Below are 22,655 nucleotides of genomic sequence, written 5' to 3'. Positions count from 1 at the left end.
ATATTTAAAAAGGTTAATTAAGATAGGAGGAAGAGTATATGTTATTTTTAAAGTTGGAGGGAGAAATTAATTATTAAAGTAAAATTAGATGGAAATTATAATAATTTTACCCAATACTAGATGATAAAAAAAAAAATATACAATTCTTCATACGTCACACGTAAGCACAATAGAGCCAGCAAATCATTGCTTTCGTCATATCCTTTGAACCAAATATCAGCATTACGCCTAACGAGGCAATTAACTTCCCGTTTCAGTCCCCCATGTTCCCACTTGCGTTTACTCTATTTTTTCATATTTATCAAAAGTAACTTCAGTTATAAAATAAGGACAGTAAAATAAAGAAATTGAAGACAAATATAGAGAAATATTGATATATTATTTAACTTCAAATTAATATACATAATAAACTGAAATCTTATCTATTTATAGAAGAAAGAAAGCTGCTGCTGTAAGCTGCCGTGTAAGCTGCTACTACAAGCTGCTGTGTAAGGTACTCGTAAGCTGCTATGTAAGTTGCTACTGTAAGCTGCTATTGTATCAGATATATATAATCTTCTAACGGGGTAATATTTATCCATAATAGAGTACTAAAAGGATAAACTTTTTCAGGAGGCTTATTTCCAATAGAGTACTAAATAGATAAACATATTTACGGCGAAGTTCCATATGGATAAGAGCCCGTTTGGATTAGCTTATTTTAAGTGTTTTTAAGCCAAAATAACTTTTAAATTATTTTGTAGTGTTTGGATAAAATAAAAAAGTGTTTTTAAGTACTTATTTTTAAGCTAAAATGATAAAAATAAGCCAAAAGCTAAAAATTAGAATTCCTAACTTATGACTTTTGGCTTAAAAGTCACTTACAACAAGCTCATCCAAACGAGCTCTAAATTTCTTCAGAAAACTTATTTACAAGAGAGTACTAAATGAACATCCATAATAAAATATATTTATAACACAAACTAGATTTTACTTAAAGTTTTGTATTTTATAAGAGTTTGTATTTTTGCTCAAAATTGAGATACCATAATAAATTTACACTTCAGTCGTCAATGAAAGAGTCGAGTTGTTACCAAGTCAAAATAGTGGCTCCTATCGAAATTCGTGTTCTTGTCATTTTAAATTTTTAATATTGGTGTTCTTTATAAAATTTGCATTAAAAATGTTACTAATTTATATCAACTAGTACAATATATTTTGGAATTCTTTCTACTCTTTGATAAAAACTAACATTCTATTTTCAAATTCCAATAACTTATAACCCTTGCCGTCTACGATAAATGAAAGAAATAAAATAATTTCATCGCTTATTTTCTCAAAGACAATTAATTTATGTAACGTTAACAAAAAAATATTTTTGGTACAAAGTTTTTGACCAAAAAAAACAAAGAGGAAGTTTAACTTCCAATTAACAAAGCAACATAAAAGAGATCATGGATGTTCGTCTAATGTAATTTTGTTTTAACTTGATTTTGTTGCCTTAAAAAAAACTTCAATTTCAAGCTTATAAATTTTTTCCACCAATATTAGATTAAGATGACTACAACAACAGTTATAAAATATTTAACAAATCAATTTAGTAATTCACAAATTATACTAGTATATTGTAATCTACTATTAAAAAAGTAAATCATCTATTGGATCTCTTAAAATAATTTTTTTAACATATACATACACACCTAATTAAAAAAATAAATATTCCATAAAAAGGACACTAACAAGTACGAGTAATATTAGCAAAAAAGAAAAAATAAAAACAATAGGGTGAAAAAAAAAAAAAAACTAGTAACACTAGTACCCTGAGAAATCCGAAAAGCCACCTCACTTTTATTTCTCTCATCATCATCTTCTTAACGCTTCTCCAATCTAGGAGTAGTATTTATTACTTACAGAACTCTGATTCTCCCTTTTCTCTCACTCCCAACGTTTGAGGAAGTTTGTTACTTCTTGGTTGTTGCAACTTCTCTGTATTATTCTTTTTCATTTATTTTTTCCTGGATTTTATTTATTAGAAAAAAGACTAGATTTTTTTTTGTGTATAATAAAAGACTCTAGGGCTTGACCAGTTGATTCAAGAATCTTGGGTTTTTAATGGTTTTGCCAATCGTCAATTGGATAGCTCTTGTCTCTGCTGAGTTTTGCTTGCTTCAAGATTTCAGGTTATTTTATTTATTTATTTGCTGCTGTTTTTTTTATTGATTCTGTATTGTGGATTCAATAAAGTGAAAACAATTGGATTGTGGGTTTATCTTTTCTTGGAGTATATCTGTATATGTTTAGCTTGTGGTGAGTGTTTTTGAAATCTTTGATTAAATATCAAGAAACAGTTCAACAATGGGAAATTTGATACATGGGAGTTAAAAAGATGGTTTCTTTGATATTTAAAAAGGAAGAGGTTGGTTGCTTTGATTCTTTTTAATTTTAAAAGAATTATATGTAGGTTGTTGTTTTTAATAATTTTGATTTAAAGTGACCCTTTTCAAGGTTGAGAATTCTTTTATATATAAATGTACACCGAGGGCAGGATATTTCTGGTGTGTACTAGAGGTGTATAAATGAAGTTCTTCCCCGACTATTCTGTTTGGAATTCAATCTTTTTGTGGAAGTTGATAGCAAATATACAATATGGGTAATATGATCCTTATTGAAATTTAAAGGTGGAATATTTTACAGAGGATCTTTGCTTTGTCGAATTGTGTTGAAACTTTCACGAATGTGATGCCTTGTTAATAAGTTATTTGTTTGTTTCCTTGACAATAATAAGTAATCTGTCGTCAGGTGAAAGTTTGCCCTTACATTTATTAATTAGTGCTTTCTCATGGTAACAAAGCTGTTACTAAATGTGTAAACTGCACGCCCAACTTTTCAGTTTCAATAATATATTGATGGTGTCAGCAATGACGGGGGTTGAGTTGGTGGTGAAAGCTTAAAACATTTAAACTCTGGATTATTTGCATCTTACATCGCAAAATTACTCCAAAGAGTTAGTGTACTTCTTGGCATTGAGCAAAATTTTCTTAGATAAATAGGAATTGAGAATATCGAAGTTGAGACAACATCAATGAAGGAGTAAAGGAGAAGATTTTGAAACCATGTACCGTTGATTCACAACATTATTTTTTTAGAATGGTAGACTGAGACTTGAGTTGCTCTAGTGGTGAGCACACTCCACTTCCAACCAAGAGGTTGTGAGTTCGAGTCACCCCAAGAGCAAGGTGGGGAGTCCTTGGAGGGAGGGAGCCGAGGGTCTATCGGAAACAGCCTCTTTAAGGTCTGCGTACATACTACCCTCCCCAGACCCCACTAGTGGGATTATACTGGGTTGTTGTTGTTGTTGTTGTTGTTGGTAGACTGAGACTTGAGTTAACTGTCAAGAATGAAACAATCAGCGGTGTTGCCCTATTCAATCAATTGAATTAAGTGGCATTTTCTTTAGATCTAACAAGTCTCATCAATTCAAATTTGATACCAGCTTCTTGTTTTTTTGATAACCGTAGTGTTCGGGACACTTGTGCGCACCTCAACTATTTCCACGGGATACGTAATACCTCCTACCAGCAATAGGTACCGGATAACTCTATCCACCAAGGTTTGGACAGATGGAAAGAAATCACCTAGTGATTAATCACCCAATTTAATCTCATCATTTTTGTGAATGTAATCTCAAAGTTGCTTAGGGCTTGCTGTATAACTGCATTTTGGTTTCGTTATCAACTCAAAATATATGCTATGATATTTTTGGGTCATTCTTGGGTGAAAGAGGTTTCTAAGACCCATGCTACATGATGATGCCAAGTGTGAGGGGCGAATTACTGAGGAATATAGTGCAGGGGTTGGGGAATGATGTTGATCATCTAATGAGGAGCTGGTCTACGCTCAGGAATTGGATCAAGTATTTCTTCCTCCTAAGGAGTCAAGGCATGCATGAGACAAACAATTTGCTTAATATTATTTTGTCAATATATGTGTGATCCGAAAATGAATTGTGATTTTGTAATGGGATCAAGTTCATATGATTATTAGCTGTTACTCGTTTTAGGCCATACTTGGTGTTAGTTGATCTACTACTTCCGCGCTGTGTGGCAACCATCAATGTTCCATGTCTAATGTCTTGACTTCAATGTGCTCAATGTGTTATTGTATATGAATCAATTCATTTGACTAGACCAAGTTTTTAATTTACAGTTACAGCTGTCCAATTGCTTTGAGACTGTGATCTCTGCTGGAAACAAGTTGCACAATATTACGCATGGTAGTTTGTCCAATGATCTGAAGTAGATCGTCAAAATCCCCTTTCAAGAAGTATGTTCGTGTACCGGTTTCTTTATTTGACGGGGCTTGGTTAGCTTTTTCGCCACTTCTGAAAGGTAGCTTTCTATCACCATCTTTAAGTGATCTCTTTATTCCTGCCGTGCATTAAGGTGTATACTGGTCTAATTTGATAGACCTTCATCTGTTGGAATCTTGAATAAAGTCCCATATAGATTTCAGGAGTTACATGATCAGGACTTTGATTCCTTTGGTGTACATGCATCTCGTCATGCTTTCATTTGCCTGTTAGTGATCCATATGAGGTCACGGTTGACACAGTTCAATGCTAAGAAGATTGAGAAGAATAAACCGAATTGCTATAGAAAATCGAACGAGTCCTAGTGAAGTAGCCCATTAATTTGATAAATTACCTGCACATATACTTATGATAAATTATCTGTGCGTATGCTATCTATGCTAAAAAGAACCTGACCCTAGGTATCTAAGGGAGTAGCAAAGGTGAACTTCATTAGGAAAGAAGACGAAACCATTGGACTAGCTGCTGGAATTTGAAGATCCGGCAGGTTACACAACAGAGAGTAAAGATGAGAGAGATAGAATAGAATCAAGACAAAACTGAACCAATCTAGGTCCTATTGAGCTAGCAAAGAAATGGAATAGAACAGAGTGAAAGTAGGATGAAAGGTAGCAGGTACTTGGTGGAATAGTCAAGGTGCACGTTAAGCTGGGCCAGGCACCATCCTTTGTTTTAAAAAGAAAAGATAAAGAAAATTCTTTATTATGTTTATCTCAAATTTTTGCTGTCACAGGGAATTTTTCTAATTTAAGTAATCCTAAGCCATTTCCCTGATCTATAAGCTTGCTCTATCAACCACATCCAAGTAAAACACTCATGAATGTCAAAAAGTAAATAACTGCAACATGGCACACTAATAACTATTAACTAGTCAGTAATAGGATGCTGGATATCAAAACATGCAAATTTCTGTATTTGGTGATATTTGGATTCTCTTTTGCATTTCTTTTGCTTTTCTTTTCTTCTTCCCCCCACACCCTTTTAGAAATATTTGAGAGGGATGGGGAAGCTGTCAGAAGGATGATATAGGTGTTTAAACTTCTTCTTCTCCTTGATATGCTATCATTTTCATGCGGTGGTGGTTTCATATCTAGATTTAGTGTATAACAAGAGCAATATATTTGTGCTGAAACAGTAATATCCTCTACTTTTCATTCTTTTGTTCTTCTGATTTCCTTGAAGTTTATATTTCTTCGTCTCCCAATTAGTAACATAAACACACTATTCCTACAGGTATCAGGAATTTTTAGCGGCTAAAGTCTGTTGGTCTTGAAGGTTTATTTTCAGAAATGCCTTCTCTTCAACTTCTGCAGTTGACTGAACATGGGCGAGGCCTTCTGGCTTCTAAGAGGTATAGATCCTTTCTCCATTTTGTGCTGCTAGTTCATATCTTTTTTCACGTGTCGACGCATGCCTAGTTTTGAAATATAAAAAAGAAACGGAAAATTACACAAAAGATGCTGAGATTAGTGCATTGTTCTATCTCTTTTCTTTTGATAAGTAACAAAACTTTACTTTTGAAAAGCAGGGTGTACATAATAGAAATTTACAAGTAAAAGTTCCTTCCAACAAAATTCATCCAGTGATCCGAAAAATGAAGAGCTTAGAATGAGAGTTTTAACAAAATGGATTTATGGTCAGGCTTAATAGGATGTAGAATGCGAAAAGCTGACTAGCGATTACCTTCTGTTTTTAAGAAACATACATCTGATTGATTATGATAGAAAATTACTATTCCAGAAATTTCTGAAGCCGGATTTCCTAGGCATGCTGTCGTTGGGGAGTTCTGGCAGGGTTCATGAACAGAAGTCTTGATTTTCCTGGATATTTCCGGAAATCTTCAATAGGATGAAACAATGTTTTAAAAGGCAAAAGTGCAAGTCCGTGCGAAGACCTTTTGGTGTTTGTAGTAACCTGTGGCTTAAAGAAATAAAAATGAATTTTAATCCCAAAAAAATAAGTAATAATAAAAATGAGGATAAAGGAAAAGTTCAGGAAAGCATAGAACATTCACTAAAAGGAGTCACTTATTCAACAAAATTTATTAAATGAAATGAGAGATGCTATACAAATTGAAGTTAAGACACTCAGGAAGTGTGGGGAAAGGGAAAAAGGAGCAAACTACAAGAGTTAGAAGGATCTACAAGAGATATCAAACGTAAAAAATAATGAACAAAAGATTCAATAGTATTACTGGGGAGGATTTAAGTGTAAATATGTCACTGCACGAAAAGAGTGAGAATTTATATTTGCTGCGTGTAGTTTAATTTGATATTTTTAACTGTACCTATTTCTGGTTTTTCCATACTGAAATTCAAGTAACCTGTGATCCAACTTCATGTTCATATGTTCTTACATGCATTACTATCTTCCAACAGTGTTTTGAAAACTGTGCATCAATAGATTTTCTCCTACATGCACTAGTGTTCTTAAAGCTTTACTCCAATTTACAGGAAAGCTCTGCTGCTTGCAACGGGTGTAATTGTTGCTGGTGGAGCAGCGGCTGCATACATGCAGTCACGGAGAACGTACAAGGAGCATGATTCTATTCAATGCAATGGACTGAATGATAGTAAAATGGAGCCAAATAAGATGACCGGGAAGGGTAATAATGTGAAGAAAAGCAGGCAAAAGAAAGGAGGTTTGAAGTCCGTAAAAGTTTTAGCAGCCATTCTGCTATCTAGAATGGGCAAAATGGGAACACGAGATCTTTTGGCTCTGATAGCTACAGTGGTAAGAGTTTTTAGTTAAGCATATACTTCTTGTCTAACTAAAAACATACATTATACTATTCAACTGCATCTTGGATCTGATAAATATGGAGTATCTAGTAATGTTTAGGAGGTATGCTGTAGTTTCCAATGGAGAGACATAAGATTGGGTCTTAATAAAAGAACATAAGAAAAAGCTCGAGCACTATAAAGACTTCACAAGTTAATCACATATGCAGATACTACTCTGGATTGTGGTATTTTTGCTTTAGATGTTTGGCTTTACAATAAGAGGAGTCTTGGTATCATGATCACCTTACTCCAGGCCGCTTTTTCTTGCCTATAAATTGCATTTTGGTCTAAAGAGATGAAAGTTGGGACCAAAGTTACCATAGTGGTTTTGCAAATGTGCTTGGTGTATTTCTATTCAAGCTGCTTTGGTTATAGGACATTTAATGTTCAGAAAATTGAAGTTCAGTGAGCTGAGTTGTAAGGCTGGGTTAGAGCTAGCAAAATACTAACTGAATAATGGCTCTGTTACTCTTTTGATCATATGAAATCAGAAATCAAGTTCAGACCAGAAGGAGATGCAAATACTCCAGCACTGGCATCTTCTCACCATTGGAGTTGCTGCTGAGTTGTAAGGCTGGGTTAGAGCTAGCAAAATACTAACTGAATAATGGCTCTGTTACTCTTTTGATCATATGAAATCAGAAATCAAGTTCAGACCAGAAGGAGATGCAAATACTCCAGCACTGGCATCTTCTCACCATTGGAGTTACTTCTGAAGAGCGCATGAGCTTTACCACTTTTTGTTTACTTCTTCTTTGTTTTCTCATTGTAGGCATGTTTGCATATTTTTTTTTTAAGTACATTTTCTTATGTTTGGCTGGGATGCTCTTATCTGATATTTTCCACTTACCCTCTGTCTTGATCATTGATTCTTTTATAAACGTAACTGACCTTTCAACATCTGCAGGTGCTACGAACTGCTGTAAGCAACAGATTGGCAAAAGTACAGGGGTTTCTTTTTCGTGCTGCCTTCCTCCGACGTGTGCCAATGTTTTTCCGCCTCATACTTGAAAATATTTTGTTGTGTTTCCTCCAGTCAACATTGCATTCAACCTCGAAATATATAACTGGGACCTTGAGTTTACGCTTCCGGAATATTTTAACAAGGCTTATTCATGCACAATATTTTCAGGTAATGATTGACTCGCGACGTCTTCCGACAGTATTTGTTTTGTGTTTCATATTTGGTCTTTGGGGCGCTGAGAGGCTATTTATCATTTGAAATGAGAGTGCAAGAGCAGCTTTGACCAAAACCCTATTTTCTGCATTTCAATTAAATATACTTTTTCAAAGTAGCCTTTCTAGAGCAGGAAAGATAGCATTGCTCTATTCGTATTTGAAATCACATTGATGCTTCCTAATGGCAATTGGCATATATGTATAATTGTACAATGGTCTTACAAATTGTGCTGGAATTTGTTTGCCAAAACACTTGTTGTGGTGTGTGTCCAGATAGGAAGGAAATAGTGGAAGTTTGTTCATTGTCATTGTTTAACAAATCTTTATGATGTTAGGATATGGTGTACTATAAACTGTCCCATGTTGATGGTCGGATAACAAATCCAGAACAGAGAATTGCAAGTGATGTACCCAGGTTCTCTTCGGAGCTGAGTGATCTTATACAAGAGGATCTTGTAGCTGTCACTGATGGGCTTCTCTACACTTGGCGTCTGTGTTCGTATGCGAGTCCGAAGTATCTTTTCTGGATTTTGGTAATTATTTTGTTAAATTATTCCAACTCTTCAACCTTTAACATATGATTGTTGATTTCTTCAAATGCCTATTTATGGTTAATTCCTATTTTCTGTTCTGAAAATATCAATTTGCAACTCTTTTGTCTAGTGGGTTTTCTCAAGTGATGTTATTTTCCAGGCATATGTTTTGGGGGCAGGGGTTATTGTTAGAAACTTCTCACCTCCATTTGGGAAACTAATGTCAAAAGAACAGCAGCTGGAAGGGGAATACAGGCAGCTTCACTCACGATTAAGGACCCATGCAGAAAGCATTGCATTTTATGGTGGTGAAACCAGAGAAGACTTCCACATTCAGCACAAGTTTAAGAGTCTGGTTCGGCATATGAAGGTTGTTCTTCATGATCACTGGTGGTTTGGGATGATTCAGGATTTCCTGCACAAGTATCTTGGTGCTACAGTTGCTGTTGTCCTGATTATTGAGCCCTTCTTCTCTGGCGATTTGAGACCTGAGGCATCTACATTGGGACGAGCAGAGATGTTGAGTAACTTGAGATATCACACCAGTGTCATAATATCCTTATTCCAGGCATTGGGAACCCTTGCCATTAGTTCAAGACGACTTAATCGTCTAAGGTATTGCTTTATTGCCTTTTCAATGCAAGACCACATACACCTTTCAAATTCTCTATCGAATTAAATTTGCTAAGTGATTTAGCCTGGCATTATATAATTGCTTTTTGCATCTCTTGCTTCTTTGTTAACTGCATGTGTATTGCTGCAGCCACAATGAAGTCCCCTATCTACATAGCAAGATTATCTAATTGAGGCCTATGGTTCTGCATCTTTCTTGAGCTTCACTCTTGTTACAGAACCAGGCATTGTAGATAACCAGGAACTAAAGGAAAAAAATAAAGATACATACGAGGGATATGACACGATAAACTTTCCAGCTCTTTTATTACTCATCGATGATAGATTGATAGCAATGAACCCATTTAAGATGTGCAACTCTTATCAGCAATAAGATGAACGATAGATGAATGAAAGACTGCTAGATTTGTTTCCATTGATTCTATGGAGATTATTAGTTTATCAATTTGTGAATACTATTTCTTAGCTGCAAATCTTTGTTGTAGTCACTGGAAGATACTATTTTTGCTTCTCCTTTTTTGTTAAGAACATTGGCCTTGTATGGACTCAACCCAATAACTAGTTCAAGTAGTGAGGATTATCCAAGGCCAAATAAGAGAACTATAGCCTATAAATTCTCATGCACGCCAGTGCATGATGTAACATGGGGGGGGGGTGCACAATCTTGGTAGCCTAACATCACGGTTCTGGCTCTAGCTCTAATAACGTGTAAAGTAGAGATTGAGCAACACTAGTTACTATCTTATTATTATTGGTGTACTAGAGTTGTACTACACATTTTCATTTGCATTTCTACTGTATACTTGAGATAATCCTGTATCTTTTTCTGAATTGATTTTGGTATTTGCAGTGGCTATGCAGATCGTATTCATGAGCTCATGATTATTTCTAGAGAATTAGGTGGACGCAATGCCTCTTCCATGCACTCTAACGGGAGTAGCAATTACGTTACTGAGGCAAATTACATTGAGTTCGATGGGGTTAAGGTGATAGATCATCTCTTTGTTTTGATTTTAGTACCATCCATATTTGGGCTGTGATCCTAGATCTTTGGCGCTTTCAGGTAGTTACTCCAACTGGTAATGTTTTGGTAGAGGACTTGACCCTAAGGGTTGAATCAGGGTCTAATCTTTTGATAACAGGTATGTTAACGTTCTTATATATTTTCTTTTGATTGACTGCTCACTTTGTGCTCAGAGCACGGTGCTTTTGGCTCAGTTATGTCAGAGAAGAACTAAAGGTTCTCATGTAGTCATTAGGCCGAGTTGCGAAATATCCTCAACTGTAGATGGAGGCCAAATGCCAATTACCTGACAGGAATTAGTAGTGCATGGGTGCGCACTCCACCACATCTTTTCAACTACTCTCAAATTGGACAGGAAAGAGGGAATCTATTGTATCCTTCATATTCTAACTAACTACTGAGGGAGGCTAGACCCTCCTAGGAGCAAAAAACTCATTTTATCTCCTTTCTCCCTTACCTTCATTAGATTAAAATGTGGTGTTATGGAGATGAATTGTCCTTGTGTTGATTGTCGAACACTCGAATTTTCAGGGATCAACAACTACTATGAATCAATCCCAAGCTAGTTGGGGTCGGTTATATAAACTCTCACTATCTGTGTCGCTCCATTTAGGCTCGTCTCAATCTAATGTTAAAAATTTTAGGTTCTCTAACACTAAAAATTATTTATATTGTTTATTGGCAATTTGGCACATTTGACCTAAAGTACGCGTACTAACATGATTCCTCAATCCTAGGTCCTAGCTAATCGATTTTTTTTTTTGAGAAGGTAACATATTTGTATATTAATATATAGACTTCACTAAATTTGTGAAGTCACCCATAATTACAAAATGAGTGCCCAAAAAAGGAAATTAAAACACTTATAATCCTTGTTCTTCTCACAAGAAATCTAGCACATCAAAAATGGATTCATGATCTTCCAAAAACTTTCCTTTACACCAAAAATAGAAGAGAGCTAGACATTTCATCTTCGTCTTCTGGATGTTTCTGGATTTGTCTTCAAAACATCTCTGATTTCTCTCTTCCCAAATTGTCCACCATATGCACGCCGGGACAATTCTCCATCTCTCTTTATAACTAGAAAGGCAGCCCTCTTTATTCCAGCAAGCTAAAACATCAAGAATTCTTCCCGGCATTGCCCATAAAATTCCCCTAAAACTGATAAAAATCCTCCATATTTGAACTGTGAATTTGCAATGCAAAAACAGATGACTGATTGTCTCCGCCTCCTCTCCACATAAGTAACATCTAGAGCACAAGTGGAAACCTCTCTTAATTAGATTATCTTGTATTAGAACCGCTTCTTTTGCTAGTAACCATTGTGGATCTTTCTCAACCATTGTGCTTTATTTCTTGCTAAGTCTGCACGGATCCCACAAGATAGGTCTTTTGAGGCAACTTACTTCTATGTGATTTTAGGTATGCCTCATCCCTTTGTTAACCTTCAAGCACCATGGTTTCAACCTATGCATTGGAGGTTAACGTAGGACATGATCAAACCATCTCAACCGACTTTCTCTTAATTTATTCCCTATATGTGCTATTTGCACATTCTGTCGAATATTGTCATTTCTAATCTTGTCTAGTTGTGTACGACCTCACATCTATGTTAACATTTGCATTTCTCTGCAACTGTCATGCTTTGGATATGTTGGACATTATTGGTGCGCTGTATGCGGTCAGTTTTTAGGCAAATAAACATTTTTTGATCTGTCATAATGGTGGGAGCATTTTTCATGTGGGTTTGCCACAAATGTAATTTTTCCTCTGAGATGTCTTTGTTTTGTTATTTGGAAAGAAAATATTTCTAGCTATTCTACTGTGCTATTAAAGAAAAGAAAAAAAATCATTTTTTGGAAAATTTTCACTTGATCATGCCCTCATGCTCTGGAAATTAATTACAGTTTGCAAATATCCAAAATAGGAAAATTACATAATTACAAGCATATAATCCTACTTAGTGTGACTAATTCTTCCCAATCTAAGGCATGGCTAAAAGGATAGAGATTCTTAACTGTTATGTTGGAACATGGTGAAATAGGACTAATGTGGGACAGTATGGAGGGAGATATGAAGGAGTAGATAATGATTTTATACACTTGAGGTGGAGGAGTTGCCATTCCTATTTATATAGAAGATTCTGTGGCTTTTGTAGAAACCATATCTTTTTGTAAGGTTTTCTACTTTTTGCCATCGTACCTGTACACGGTTGTTTTGCGCTTTTCATTAATAAAATTTTATTAATTTATCAAAAAAGAATGTCGGAACATGGTGAACAAACTTTTAGCTATTTAAATTTTATGTTAGAGCATGGGGGACAAAAGTTTTGGCGACAGGTTCTTCAGAATAATTTTTTCGGACATAGGGGTGCATAGAATTTAATTCTCAGAGTTTGCTGGTTTCATTTTGAAGGTCCAAATGGTAGCGGCAAAAGCTCACTTTTTCGAGTCCTGGGTGGCCTTTGGCCACTTGTGTCTGGCCATATTGTAAAGCCTGGAGTTGGTTCTGATCTGAATAAGGAGATCTTTTATGTGCCCCAACGTCCATATACAGCTATCGGAACACTACGTGACCAGATTATATATCCTTTGACTGCTGATCAAGAGGTTGAACCACTCACACGAAGTGGTATGGTTGAACTTCTTAAAAATGTAAGTTCCCATAATTAATCTCTGCAACCTACACATTCACTTACCTATTACTAATCTATCATGTATTCATGGATTGGAACTGCTAATGTCATTCATTTTGGTTTAATGCGGTAAATTCTTCATTGACATGCTAGGTTGATCTTGAGTATCTTCTGGATCGCTATCCTCCTGAAAAGGAGGTAAACTGGGGTGATGAATTATCTCTGGGAGAGCAGCAAAGATTGGGGATGGCTAGACTTTTCTACCATAAACCAAAATTTGCCATTCTGGATGAATGTACCAGTGCTGTGACAACCGATATGGAGGAACGCTTTTGTTCAAAAGTAAGAGCGATGGGAACATCATGTATCACCATTTCTCACCGCCCTGCTCTGGTTGCATTTCATGATGTCGTCTTGTCCTTGGATGGTGAAGGGGGCTGGAGAGTTCACTATAAGAGGTACGAAGCTGAAGTAATAAATCTTTTAACACATGTTCTTAGCGAAAGCAGATACTTATTACTTGTTTGTTCTACAAAATCTCCAGGGCAGATGCTCCTAGTCTCACTGACTCTGAGTTCAATAAAAACCAGGATTCTGAAACAGATCGCCAAAGTGATGCAATGACTGTACAACGTGCATTTGCAAATGCAAAAAAGGTTTGGAATACTCATATGCTGCTCAAGCTTGTTTCCAGAGACTATTTCTACTTCAACTAACTCTTCTATTTGGCATCACCTACAGGGCACTGAATTCTCCAAGTCAGAGGCCGAATTGTATTTTTCGGAGTTAATATCGGCATCTCCATCTGAAGCTGATGTTTCCCCTTTGCCTGTCTTTCCACAGCTTAAGAGTGTTCCAAGGATACTTCCACTGAGAATTGCAGCCATGTCTAAGATTCTGGTGAGTGTTGTGCTACTATGACAGCTAGCTTGGTCCTTTTTAGTTGGTCAGTTTCCAATTTGCTCTCACAATTCTTTGCTTTTCATTTGTTGTCAAATCAAAACAAAATAAATCCTATAAACTTTTTACACAAGGACAAGTTATTCTATTGCGATTTACATGTAACATTTACTGAGTTTGGCTTAAAAAGCATTGTGGAAAAGTAATTGTATGGTTAGAAAATGGTAAGGCGGGTTTGAGTGGGTGCGACTAGTAAGTCGTGAGTTATGATGTAAATTTATATTTAACTGTGTCCAAAGTCAAGATTAATTACTCTGAAATAAATCTGATCACTATCTTTTTTTTTTTTTTTTTTTTTTGTTTTGTTTTGTAAAGAGCTGATCACTTTTTTTTAAATAAGGAGCTGGTCACTATATCTGTGTGGAGGGAGTTAATGTTATTGAGAACCATCTTCTTCACTTGCTTCTTATAGCTCTGGTGCTTGTTTTAGGTACCCACACTGCTAGATAAACAGGGGGCACAATTCCTTGCGGTCGCTTTACTCGTGGTGTCCAGAACGTGGGTTTCTGATCGCATTGCCTCTTTAAATGGTACTTCTCTATTTTCTCTTTTAATTGTTATTCTAATTAATCTGGAGTGAAGGATTTCACTGGACTCTTTATAATACATCTGTTTATATAGGAACAACTGTGAAATTTGTGCTGGAGCAGGATAAGGTGGCCTTCCTACGTTTGATTGGTGTTAGTGTCCTTCAGAGTGCTGCATCCTCTTTTATTGCGCCGTCTCTAAGGTGAATTTTTAAATCTGGAAAGACTACACACCTTCCTTACTTGAAACATGCTTGCATCAACTAGTTTTAAAATTTATACCTGGAAGACTCGACAGAAAAAATAGAACTTAGGTAACTAGGTCTCTTTCCCCGATCAACAAAACCATGATTCAGTTATTATAAAGAGCTATTAGGAGTCCAACCTTTGAAGCGATGCACAAAAGGAAAGTATTCTCGGATACATATATCGTCGATTCTGTGTACATCGAATTTGTGTTTAGAGCTCCATAAGATCAAAAACGTATTCCTTTTCAATGAAGTAAGATTAATTCCAGTGTTCTATTTGATGAATGTTCGCACATAAATAACATACAGACACTAATTCTTTTTTCCAGGAAGTAAGATTAGTTTCCAGTGTTCTATTTGATGAATAACACACATAAATAACATGCAGACTAATTCTGAGGTTCAAACAGACTACATCTTAGTCTAACTACACTCCTGGTTCAAATGCTATAGTTAACCTATATCTGTTTTTTGTTTTATGTATATAGTGATGTTATCTTTGACAAGGTTATATGTTTATTAATTTTATTTTTTAAAGAGAACAAGAATTGAAGAGACAATTCAGCCAGGTGGTTTTTCCCCAACATTATCCTGGAACCTTTTTTCTCGACTTTGGGTTAATAGTGTGGACAACTAGATACCATTATAGCCAAGCAGCATAAGATATCTCTTTGTATGCTGATTCAGGATGCTAGAAAGGTTGGACTTGATGTGGTTTATGTACTTTAGCTCCTCTAAATGAAATTTCTGTTCGGTAAATTTAAGTTTCAATAGATTGCTGCTTTGGTTGCTTATTGTGTGGGCAAACTCTGTTCTATCATTTCATTTAGTGCCATTTATTGTTTGCTATTATCTGCCTCTGAATCTTGCAGTGTTTTAGACCGTTTTATTTCATATTGGCATTTTTGTTGTGTATGTTCTTTGTTGATCTTTGTCCTTTCTTCGTTGAGATCAAACATTTCTTCCTCCTCTCATACAGGAACTTGACAGCGACATTGGCACTTGGATGGAGGATCCGTTTGACCAAGCACTTGTTGAAGAACTACTTAAGAAAGAATGCATACTATAAGGTACCTAAATTGTTCCGCGAGATATTATTACTCTTTAGTTCTGTCACATTACACTGTTGCGTCATTATCATTCACTGTCTTACTCATAAAGGCATCTTGGATGTGCTGTTCAGCAAACCCTAAGCTTTCCTATGCCTTTGGTGAAAGTTCAACACTTGAATATCTTTCACTCTTACTCATAAGGGAATCTTAAATGGATTATTTTTTATGCTACTCCATTTGTTCTAAAATTGTTGGATAAGTCTCACTTTTAGAGGTCAACCGGGGCTTTGGTCAGCATTTTTATGACTATATTTCTTAACTTCTATGAAAATTAAAAAACAAAATTCAACTACATGAAAAACTACCATGTGGAAGGTTTAGGATCTCCTTGACGTTTATGAATTTATCTAGAATGCTGGAAGTCGAATTTAACATTGAAAAGCCAACATGGACAAATCTTTAACAGCTTGTCTATTTTGGTCCTGTTGCATGCTGGTTTTTCATTTGCTTGAATACTAGGACACACTACCATGTGGAAGGTTTAGGATCTCCCCAGACATGGTAGGGGTAAGGTCTGCGTACACACTACCCTCCCCAGAGCTCACGGTGTGGGATAAGACTTGGGTATGTTGATGTTGTTGTTGAATAGTAGGACAACTTCTTGTATAACAGTTGCAACTTCTTTGATCATAATATTTTTTCGTCATCCTTGATCAAAGGATAACTAATGTTGAAGTACTATCCTTATCTTCTCAAGCAGAACTCTGATATAGTATTCAAATATCTCGGAAAAATAATTTTGAAGGATGGATTGTAGGTATTTAACATGGCGGGTGTCAACATGGACGCGGATCAGAGATTAACTCAGGATCTGGAGAAGCTTACCGCTGACTTGTCTAGTCTGGTAACTGGAATGGTGAAGCCAACAGTTGACATTCTATGGTAAGTTCGCTGGTTGGTGTTAACCTGGTGTTTTAACACTATGTTTTCAAGGCTTTAGAGAAGTACTAATGAAATGCAGGTTCACTTGGAGAATGAAACTGCTAACTGGCCAGAGAGGAGTTGCTATATTATATGCTTACATGTTATTGGGTCTGGGTTTCCTGAGATGTGTTACTCCTGACTTTGGTGACCTGGCGAGTCGAGAACAACAGCTTGAAGGAACTTTCAGGTTACATGATGTTTTAGTTACTTGCTTGCTCTATTGTGTTTGGATAGGCTACTGTTAAACCTGAATATCTGTTATCAGGTTCATGCATGAAAGGTTGCGGACACATGCTGAGTCTGTTGCTTTCTTTGGAGGTGGTACTCGTGAGAAAGAGGTAACATTATTTAGCAGCATTATTTTTATCTGCAGCGCAACCTTACAGAAATATGATATAGATTTACATTTGTCTTTTATTTGTATACATGCATATACATTTAGGTGATCATTTTCCTATGTGACATGCTAGAAGTTTGCTAGTACAGTAAATTTCTTCCAATTCATCAATCCTATCTGGAAATCAAAAGGGGTAAATCAACTGTCCAGTTTTAAGAAGTTGTCATCTCTTTGTATCAAGTGCTACAGATTACATCAAGACCTCCACTGTTCTTTTAAAAAGTAACTGTTGGCCAAAATGTGGCTAAGATATTACGTACAAGGACTACCTTCCTCATGTCTGGATTTATCGGTAATACGGGTAAAACTTAAAAGGCCAGGAAGTGGATTGAGGAACTGAAGTGTAGAAGACATGTATTGGTGTGGTATCTATCCAGTACATATCCTAGGGGTTTGGAGTAGTTCTTTGCTGTTTTTATTCTAGACCTGCAAAGTCTGCAACAACAAAATAGGTTAGAACTAATGAGTAATGACTAACTCGAACTAGGGTCAAAGAGCATTTAAGGAATGACTAGCTCGAACTAGGGGCCATCATGATCGAGAATACCATAAAACTAATCCATGTGATCCAGTCACCTCTGTTTTGTCCAAGAAAATGTGATCCTTATAAAAATTTGGGGAGGTTTTGAGTTCCAGAAATTTCTGATCTTCTATTGAACAGGTACATGATGCACTGACTGGAAGACTTCACCTTTGACTGATATTAGTAATTTGTAAAACTTTAACTATCTGATCATTATGAAGGGCATGGATAAACTTCAGGTCAAGGACATCGATATGAAATTGAACTTTATTGCCCTGATTTCTTAATATATACTATATATATACTTAACTACAAGGGGAGGTGAGCTGAGGAAGGAAAGAGAAGGGTTTTGCTTAGCTGTATCTTAAGGAAAAAGAAAAAACTAGTGAAAAGGACAGTAGTTGAATAGGTCTGGCGTACTAGAAGAAAAAAAGGAAAGACTGTGAAAAAGAAAGAGAAGAATAAGAAGCAAATCAAGAGATGCATAAAAGTATTATAGAAGAATCACTGGAGAAATACATAAAGAGAATAATGAAGAGTACCTGGTGAGAGCCCTGGACCTCAAATAGCAGAAGGTCATATTTTTACTCTTTTCTTAACATTCTTTTAAAGTAAAATACCAAATCCTAGCCCAGCTTCTCACTTGGATTGCTTTGCATCTGCTGCTTGAAACACCCGCTTCTCTGAAGTCACATTGCGTCGCCCTTGGAAGCAACAACCCCTTGTCTTTGTGTGTCTCTATTGCTTTAAGCAATGAAGCAATTGCTTTTAATAACACTGGTTCTTGTAAATTTCTTTCTTTCTTTAACTATCATATTAAGGATTCATGGAAGATTTCTTGCTTTTGTTATGTTTTACGGTTTTCTTGTCGATCCAGTTATCTCTATGCAATACTTATGCACGTTATGCATGGCAGATGGTTGAAGCAAGGTTTAAAGAACTTCTTCATCACTCTTCTTTGCTTCTCAAGAAGAAATGGTTATTTGGCATAATAGATGAGTTTATCACGAAGCAGCTTCCTCACAATGTTACTTGGGGATTGAGCCTGTTGTATGCTATGGAGCACAAGGGCGACCGGGCTTTGACTTCAACTCAAGGTGATAGCCAGACAAGTTATGAATTTGTGTATTCTTATACTGTTGTGATTTTGTGTTCAAATTATCACTTGTTATTTCTTTGTCCTGTTTCTTAGGTGAACTGGCTCATGCCCTGCGCTTTTTAGCATCTGTTGTGTCTCAGAGCTTTTTAGCTTTTGGTGACATCCTCGAGCTCCACAAAAAATTTGTCGAGCTTTCTGGTGGTATCAATAGAATTTTTGAGCTGGAAGAGTTTCTCGATGCTGCTCAATATGGTGGGTGTGATTTTTGACATTTTCATTTCTCTTGTTTCTGTTACTTGCAACTTTCAAATGCTTCACTCTGGTTATAAGATTCAATGACATTTATACAAGGTCAAGCTCTATGTTGGCCTGATTCGGAAGGCAAGAGACGTGGTCCAGTACATATGATAGATCTGTTTGAAGCCATACATTGTTGGAATTTCTGCTTACACATAGAAATTTGCTGTTTACTCTCTGGTTTGTTACAAATTAAGTTGAATTTTAGATAGAAGACTGAAATAGGAAAAATCAAATAGCTGACGCTAATTTTTGCTTCTGATAAAAATCCTGATATCCACCGGTGGTCAGGACTTTATAAAACCATTCAAATGGTAACTTTATGAGATGATTATCTTTCCTTTTCAAATTGCTCTTTGCTTGAAACTGCTTCACTAGTCTGCTGTTGTTAGTATAGTTATACGGTACTGATGTTTCTAGTACGCATGCAGAAGTTCCTGTGGGCATTTCTTCATCACCTTCCGCTGAGGATGTAATTTCTTTCTCTGAAATGGACATCATTACACCCGGACAAAAAACCTTGGCAAGGAAGCTGACATGTGATATAGTGCAGGGAAAAAGCCTTCTTGTTACTGGTTAGTGGCCCAATGACCCCTGATTTATACTTTAATACAGAGTGATACTTACTTGCTTATTACTTCCACTCTGAAGGCCCTAATGGAAGTGGAAAGAGTTCAATCTTCAGAGTGCTTCGTGGTTTATGGCCAGTTGTGAGTGGAAGACTAGTCAAACCATGCCAGCCGCTTAACTCAGAATTGGGAAGTGACATCTTCTATGTACCGCAACGACCATATACCTGCTTAGGAACCCTACGGGATCAAATCATATATCCTCTCTCATGTGAAGTGGCAGAGAAAAGGGTACTGGCTTCTTTCCAAGAAGGTACTTTTCTGGCTATATTGTATTCCTCCTCCCTGATTATGAATTGGCTTGCTGCTAGTCTGTGTACAATCTGTACTTGAGGTAAACTCGTTGAAAATCATACAGCTAACATAGGGAAGCGGAGATTTCTAATTGACGTGGTTATGTGATTTTATAACTTTTCCCGATGTATATAGGTGGTACAATAATTTATTTTGACATGGAGCTCTGTTAATGTCACTTGTTTTATTTAAAAAAGGATCCCAATGTGGAGGACTGTTTCAGGGGTATGCATACAAGTTTGTTGTGGTTTTCCAAAGGGGTATAAAAGTTCTTGTGATTTCATACTTGGTTTTCCTTTAGCAGTTGCAAAAACTCTGTTTGTAGCTGTTAACTAATAGGAGTTGGAGTTATTATTATGTAAAAGACATTCAGAAATGGAGATGACGTTGGTTTTGAACCATCCAAGTTTGTATATGTGTTTCTCCTCTTTCATGGCATTGCTCGGAAAACCCGCCGGTATAGAGTAAGTGGGTCGAGCAACCAAGTAGCAACTCTTAAGAAAACAGAGCAAGATGTAATTGAAAATTAAGTAAATTACTGATCATCTCACTTTGGTCTCGAATCTGTAACGCATTTAACAAAAGGTCATATTTTTGTTGATGTTAGCCTCCGGTATCAGGCCATAAATCCGGTGTCTGTGCTTTATAGATTATTGAACAACAAAAAATTGGATTAATAGGAATAGGTGGAAGACAGAAAAAGCTCAAATTTCTGTGAAAATATACATATACCAATACTATTTTCGGCATTTGGCACAAATTTCTATTTTTACTTTTAAGCATGGGTGGCTTTTGCTTGTGTTCCAGTTCTCATTGTTTTAGCAGGTACCGGTTTTGATGCCAACGTAATTGCCTTCTCATTGACTTATCTTGTGAATACAGGTCAGAAACCTCTAGGGTCTGCTAACATTTTGGATTCACATCTGCAAACAATTCTCGAGAACGTGAAATTAGTTTACCTTTTAGAAAGAGAAGGTGGCTGGGATGCCAACCAGAACTGGGAAGACATTTTATCCCTTGGGGAACAACAGCGATTAGGAATGGTGAGCTCAAATTGTGCTCTAATTGCTTGTTGACCCAACAACTATATTCTGAAATGTAATATTCATGTTTTGTTGCTAACTTATCCGGATTTCTACTTATGTCAAGGCACGCTTATTTTTTCACAAGCCACGGTTTGGAATCCTTGACGAATGTACCAAGTAAGTAAACCAGGAGCTCAGTGTCTTCCAATTTTGCGAAAGCTTTTCTATACCTGACCTGCCGTTTCCCCTTCCATTCGCAGTGCTACTAGTGTTGATGTTGAAGAACACCTTTATAGGCTTGCTACAGATGCTGGCATTACTGTTGTTACATCCTCACAGGTTGGCATCTGGTCCTCTTATTCTCATTGTTCTTTCTTATAGCGCTACCACTCCAAAACTTATTCAACTATTTCCTGGCAATGTTTTTCCTCAGCGCCCTGCTTTAATTCCATTCCATTCTGTGGAATTACGGTTGATTGATGGTGAAGGCAAGTGGGAGCTCCGTTCAATTAAGACCGATGAGCGGGAAGGCGAACCAAAATGACATTCCTTTTAGCCGGTAGTTGGCAAAGGTCTATTAAATTACACAACAATTGTGACTATGATTATGTATTCCAATGTTGTGAAAACGTTCTTGGACGGGTATAGAGGCAGTAATGAATTGATTATGCATGTGTTACATTGCAGTTAGATTGAAGCTAGGAAACTATACAGTTAGGGTATACAAATATTAAATTGTTTCTTGTAATATTTCATATAGCAAAACGAGTTTCTGTATAGGCAGTTGTTCTGATTAAGCCTTTGTCCCGTCGTTGTAAAAGGTTTATACCTGATCAGCCCCCCCCCCCCCATGAATAAAAATGGCAGGTAGAATTGAGGCTGATGGTTTTTATTCTACATTTAACATTATATATAATATTAATCAGCAGGCAAAAGGTGTACCCATATCTTTCTGTTCTGGAATTTATGATGTTTAATTGTTTATGCGTAGAACTCACTTGTTGCAAATATCGGGATTTTAGTAGGGCAAGTTACTCATTTGATCGGTCAGCCTAAATTAATTGCATCTGCTAGCCAATATATTAAAAATATGCATTGATTTAAATATGTACATTTTTTGTATGTTCTTATTTTTTCATATATTATATATTAATATATAAAAAAATGTACTATTTACCGGCAATTATTTTGAGATTGTTACACAAATAGCCGGTCAAATTCAAAGTTTACTTTTTTTAGTCGGTATACATAGATTATAAATTGATTATACGCAGTTATACATATATTACACATGAATTATATACATATTATACATCTGTCGGCCGGCTATTTGGGTTAATTCATCTATTTTTTTAAAGCATTTATACTATGTAGTTTTCCCATTTTATTAGTAGGCTCTTTTTTAATTCTGAATAGGCGGAACTATTCTGTTTTGGTTCCTTAGCGGTTAATTTCCTACTTTGTTCATGATTTTCACTTTCTTTT

At 36.1% G+C, this 22,655-nt stretch overlaps 1 protein-coding gene and 1 long non-coding RNA gene across 2 annotated transcripts; one reads left to right on the top strand and one right to left on the bottom strand.

Annotated features, from left to right (window-relative positions):
- Positions 1 to 1,831: 1,831 nt before the first annotated feature.
- On the top strand, positions 1,832 to 21,967 carry LOC104109110 (ABC transporter D family member 1). The gene is made up of 27 exons (XM_009618314.4): positions 1,832 to 2,159; positions 4,186 to 4,367; positions 5,582 to 5,699; positions 6,802 to 7,081; positions 8,039 to 8,263; positions 8,646 to 8,843; positions 9,004 to 9,458; positions 10,327 to 10,462; positions 10,540 to 10,618; positions 12,916 to 13,154; positions 13,289 to 13,593; positions 13,680 to 13,791; positions 13,877 to 14,035; positions 14,526 to 14,625; positions 14,717 to 14,825; positions 15,850 to 15,940; positions 16,740 to 16,864; positions 16,944 to 17,093; positions 17,172 to 17,244; positions 18,743 to 18,923; positions 19,019 to 19,177; positions 19,654 to 19,797; positions 19,874 to 20,104; positions 21,028 to 21,188; positions 21,295 to 21,347; positions 21,431 to 21,509; positions 21,604 to 21,967. The coding sequence occupies exons 3-27, from the start codon at positions 5,638 to 5,640 to the stop codon at positions 21,712 to 21,714; spliced, it is 4,017 nt and encodes a 1,338-aa protein (XP_009616609.1). The 5' UTR covers positions 1,832 to 2,159; positions 4,186 to 4,367; positions 5,582 to 5,637; the 3' UTR covers positions 21,715 to 21,967.
- LOC138891603 (uncharacterized) lies at positions 5,894 to 21,506 on the bottom strand. The gene is made up of 2 exons (XR_011407974.1): positions 21,401 to 21,506; positions 5,894 to 6,262 (listed from the first exon to the last, which is right to left on the bottom strand). It is a non-coding gene; the product is annotated as an uncharacterized lncRNA (long non-coding RNA).
- Positions 21,968 to 22,655: the final 688 nt, after the last annotated feature.

Source organism: Nicotiana tomentosiformis, chromosome 5 (assembly GCF_000390325.3).
Source record: "Nicotiana tomentosiformis chromosome 5, ASM39032v3, whole genome shotgun sequence".
Classification (NCBI taxonomy): domain Eukaryota; kingdom Viridiplantae; phylum Streptophyta; class Magnoliopsida; order Solanales; family Solanaceae; genus Nicotiana; species Nicotiana tomentosiformis.
The sequence above is the reverse complement of the archived record's forward strand: the minus strand, read 5'-3'. Positions and strand labels throughout refer to the sequence as shown.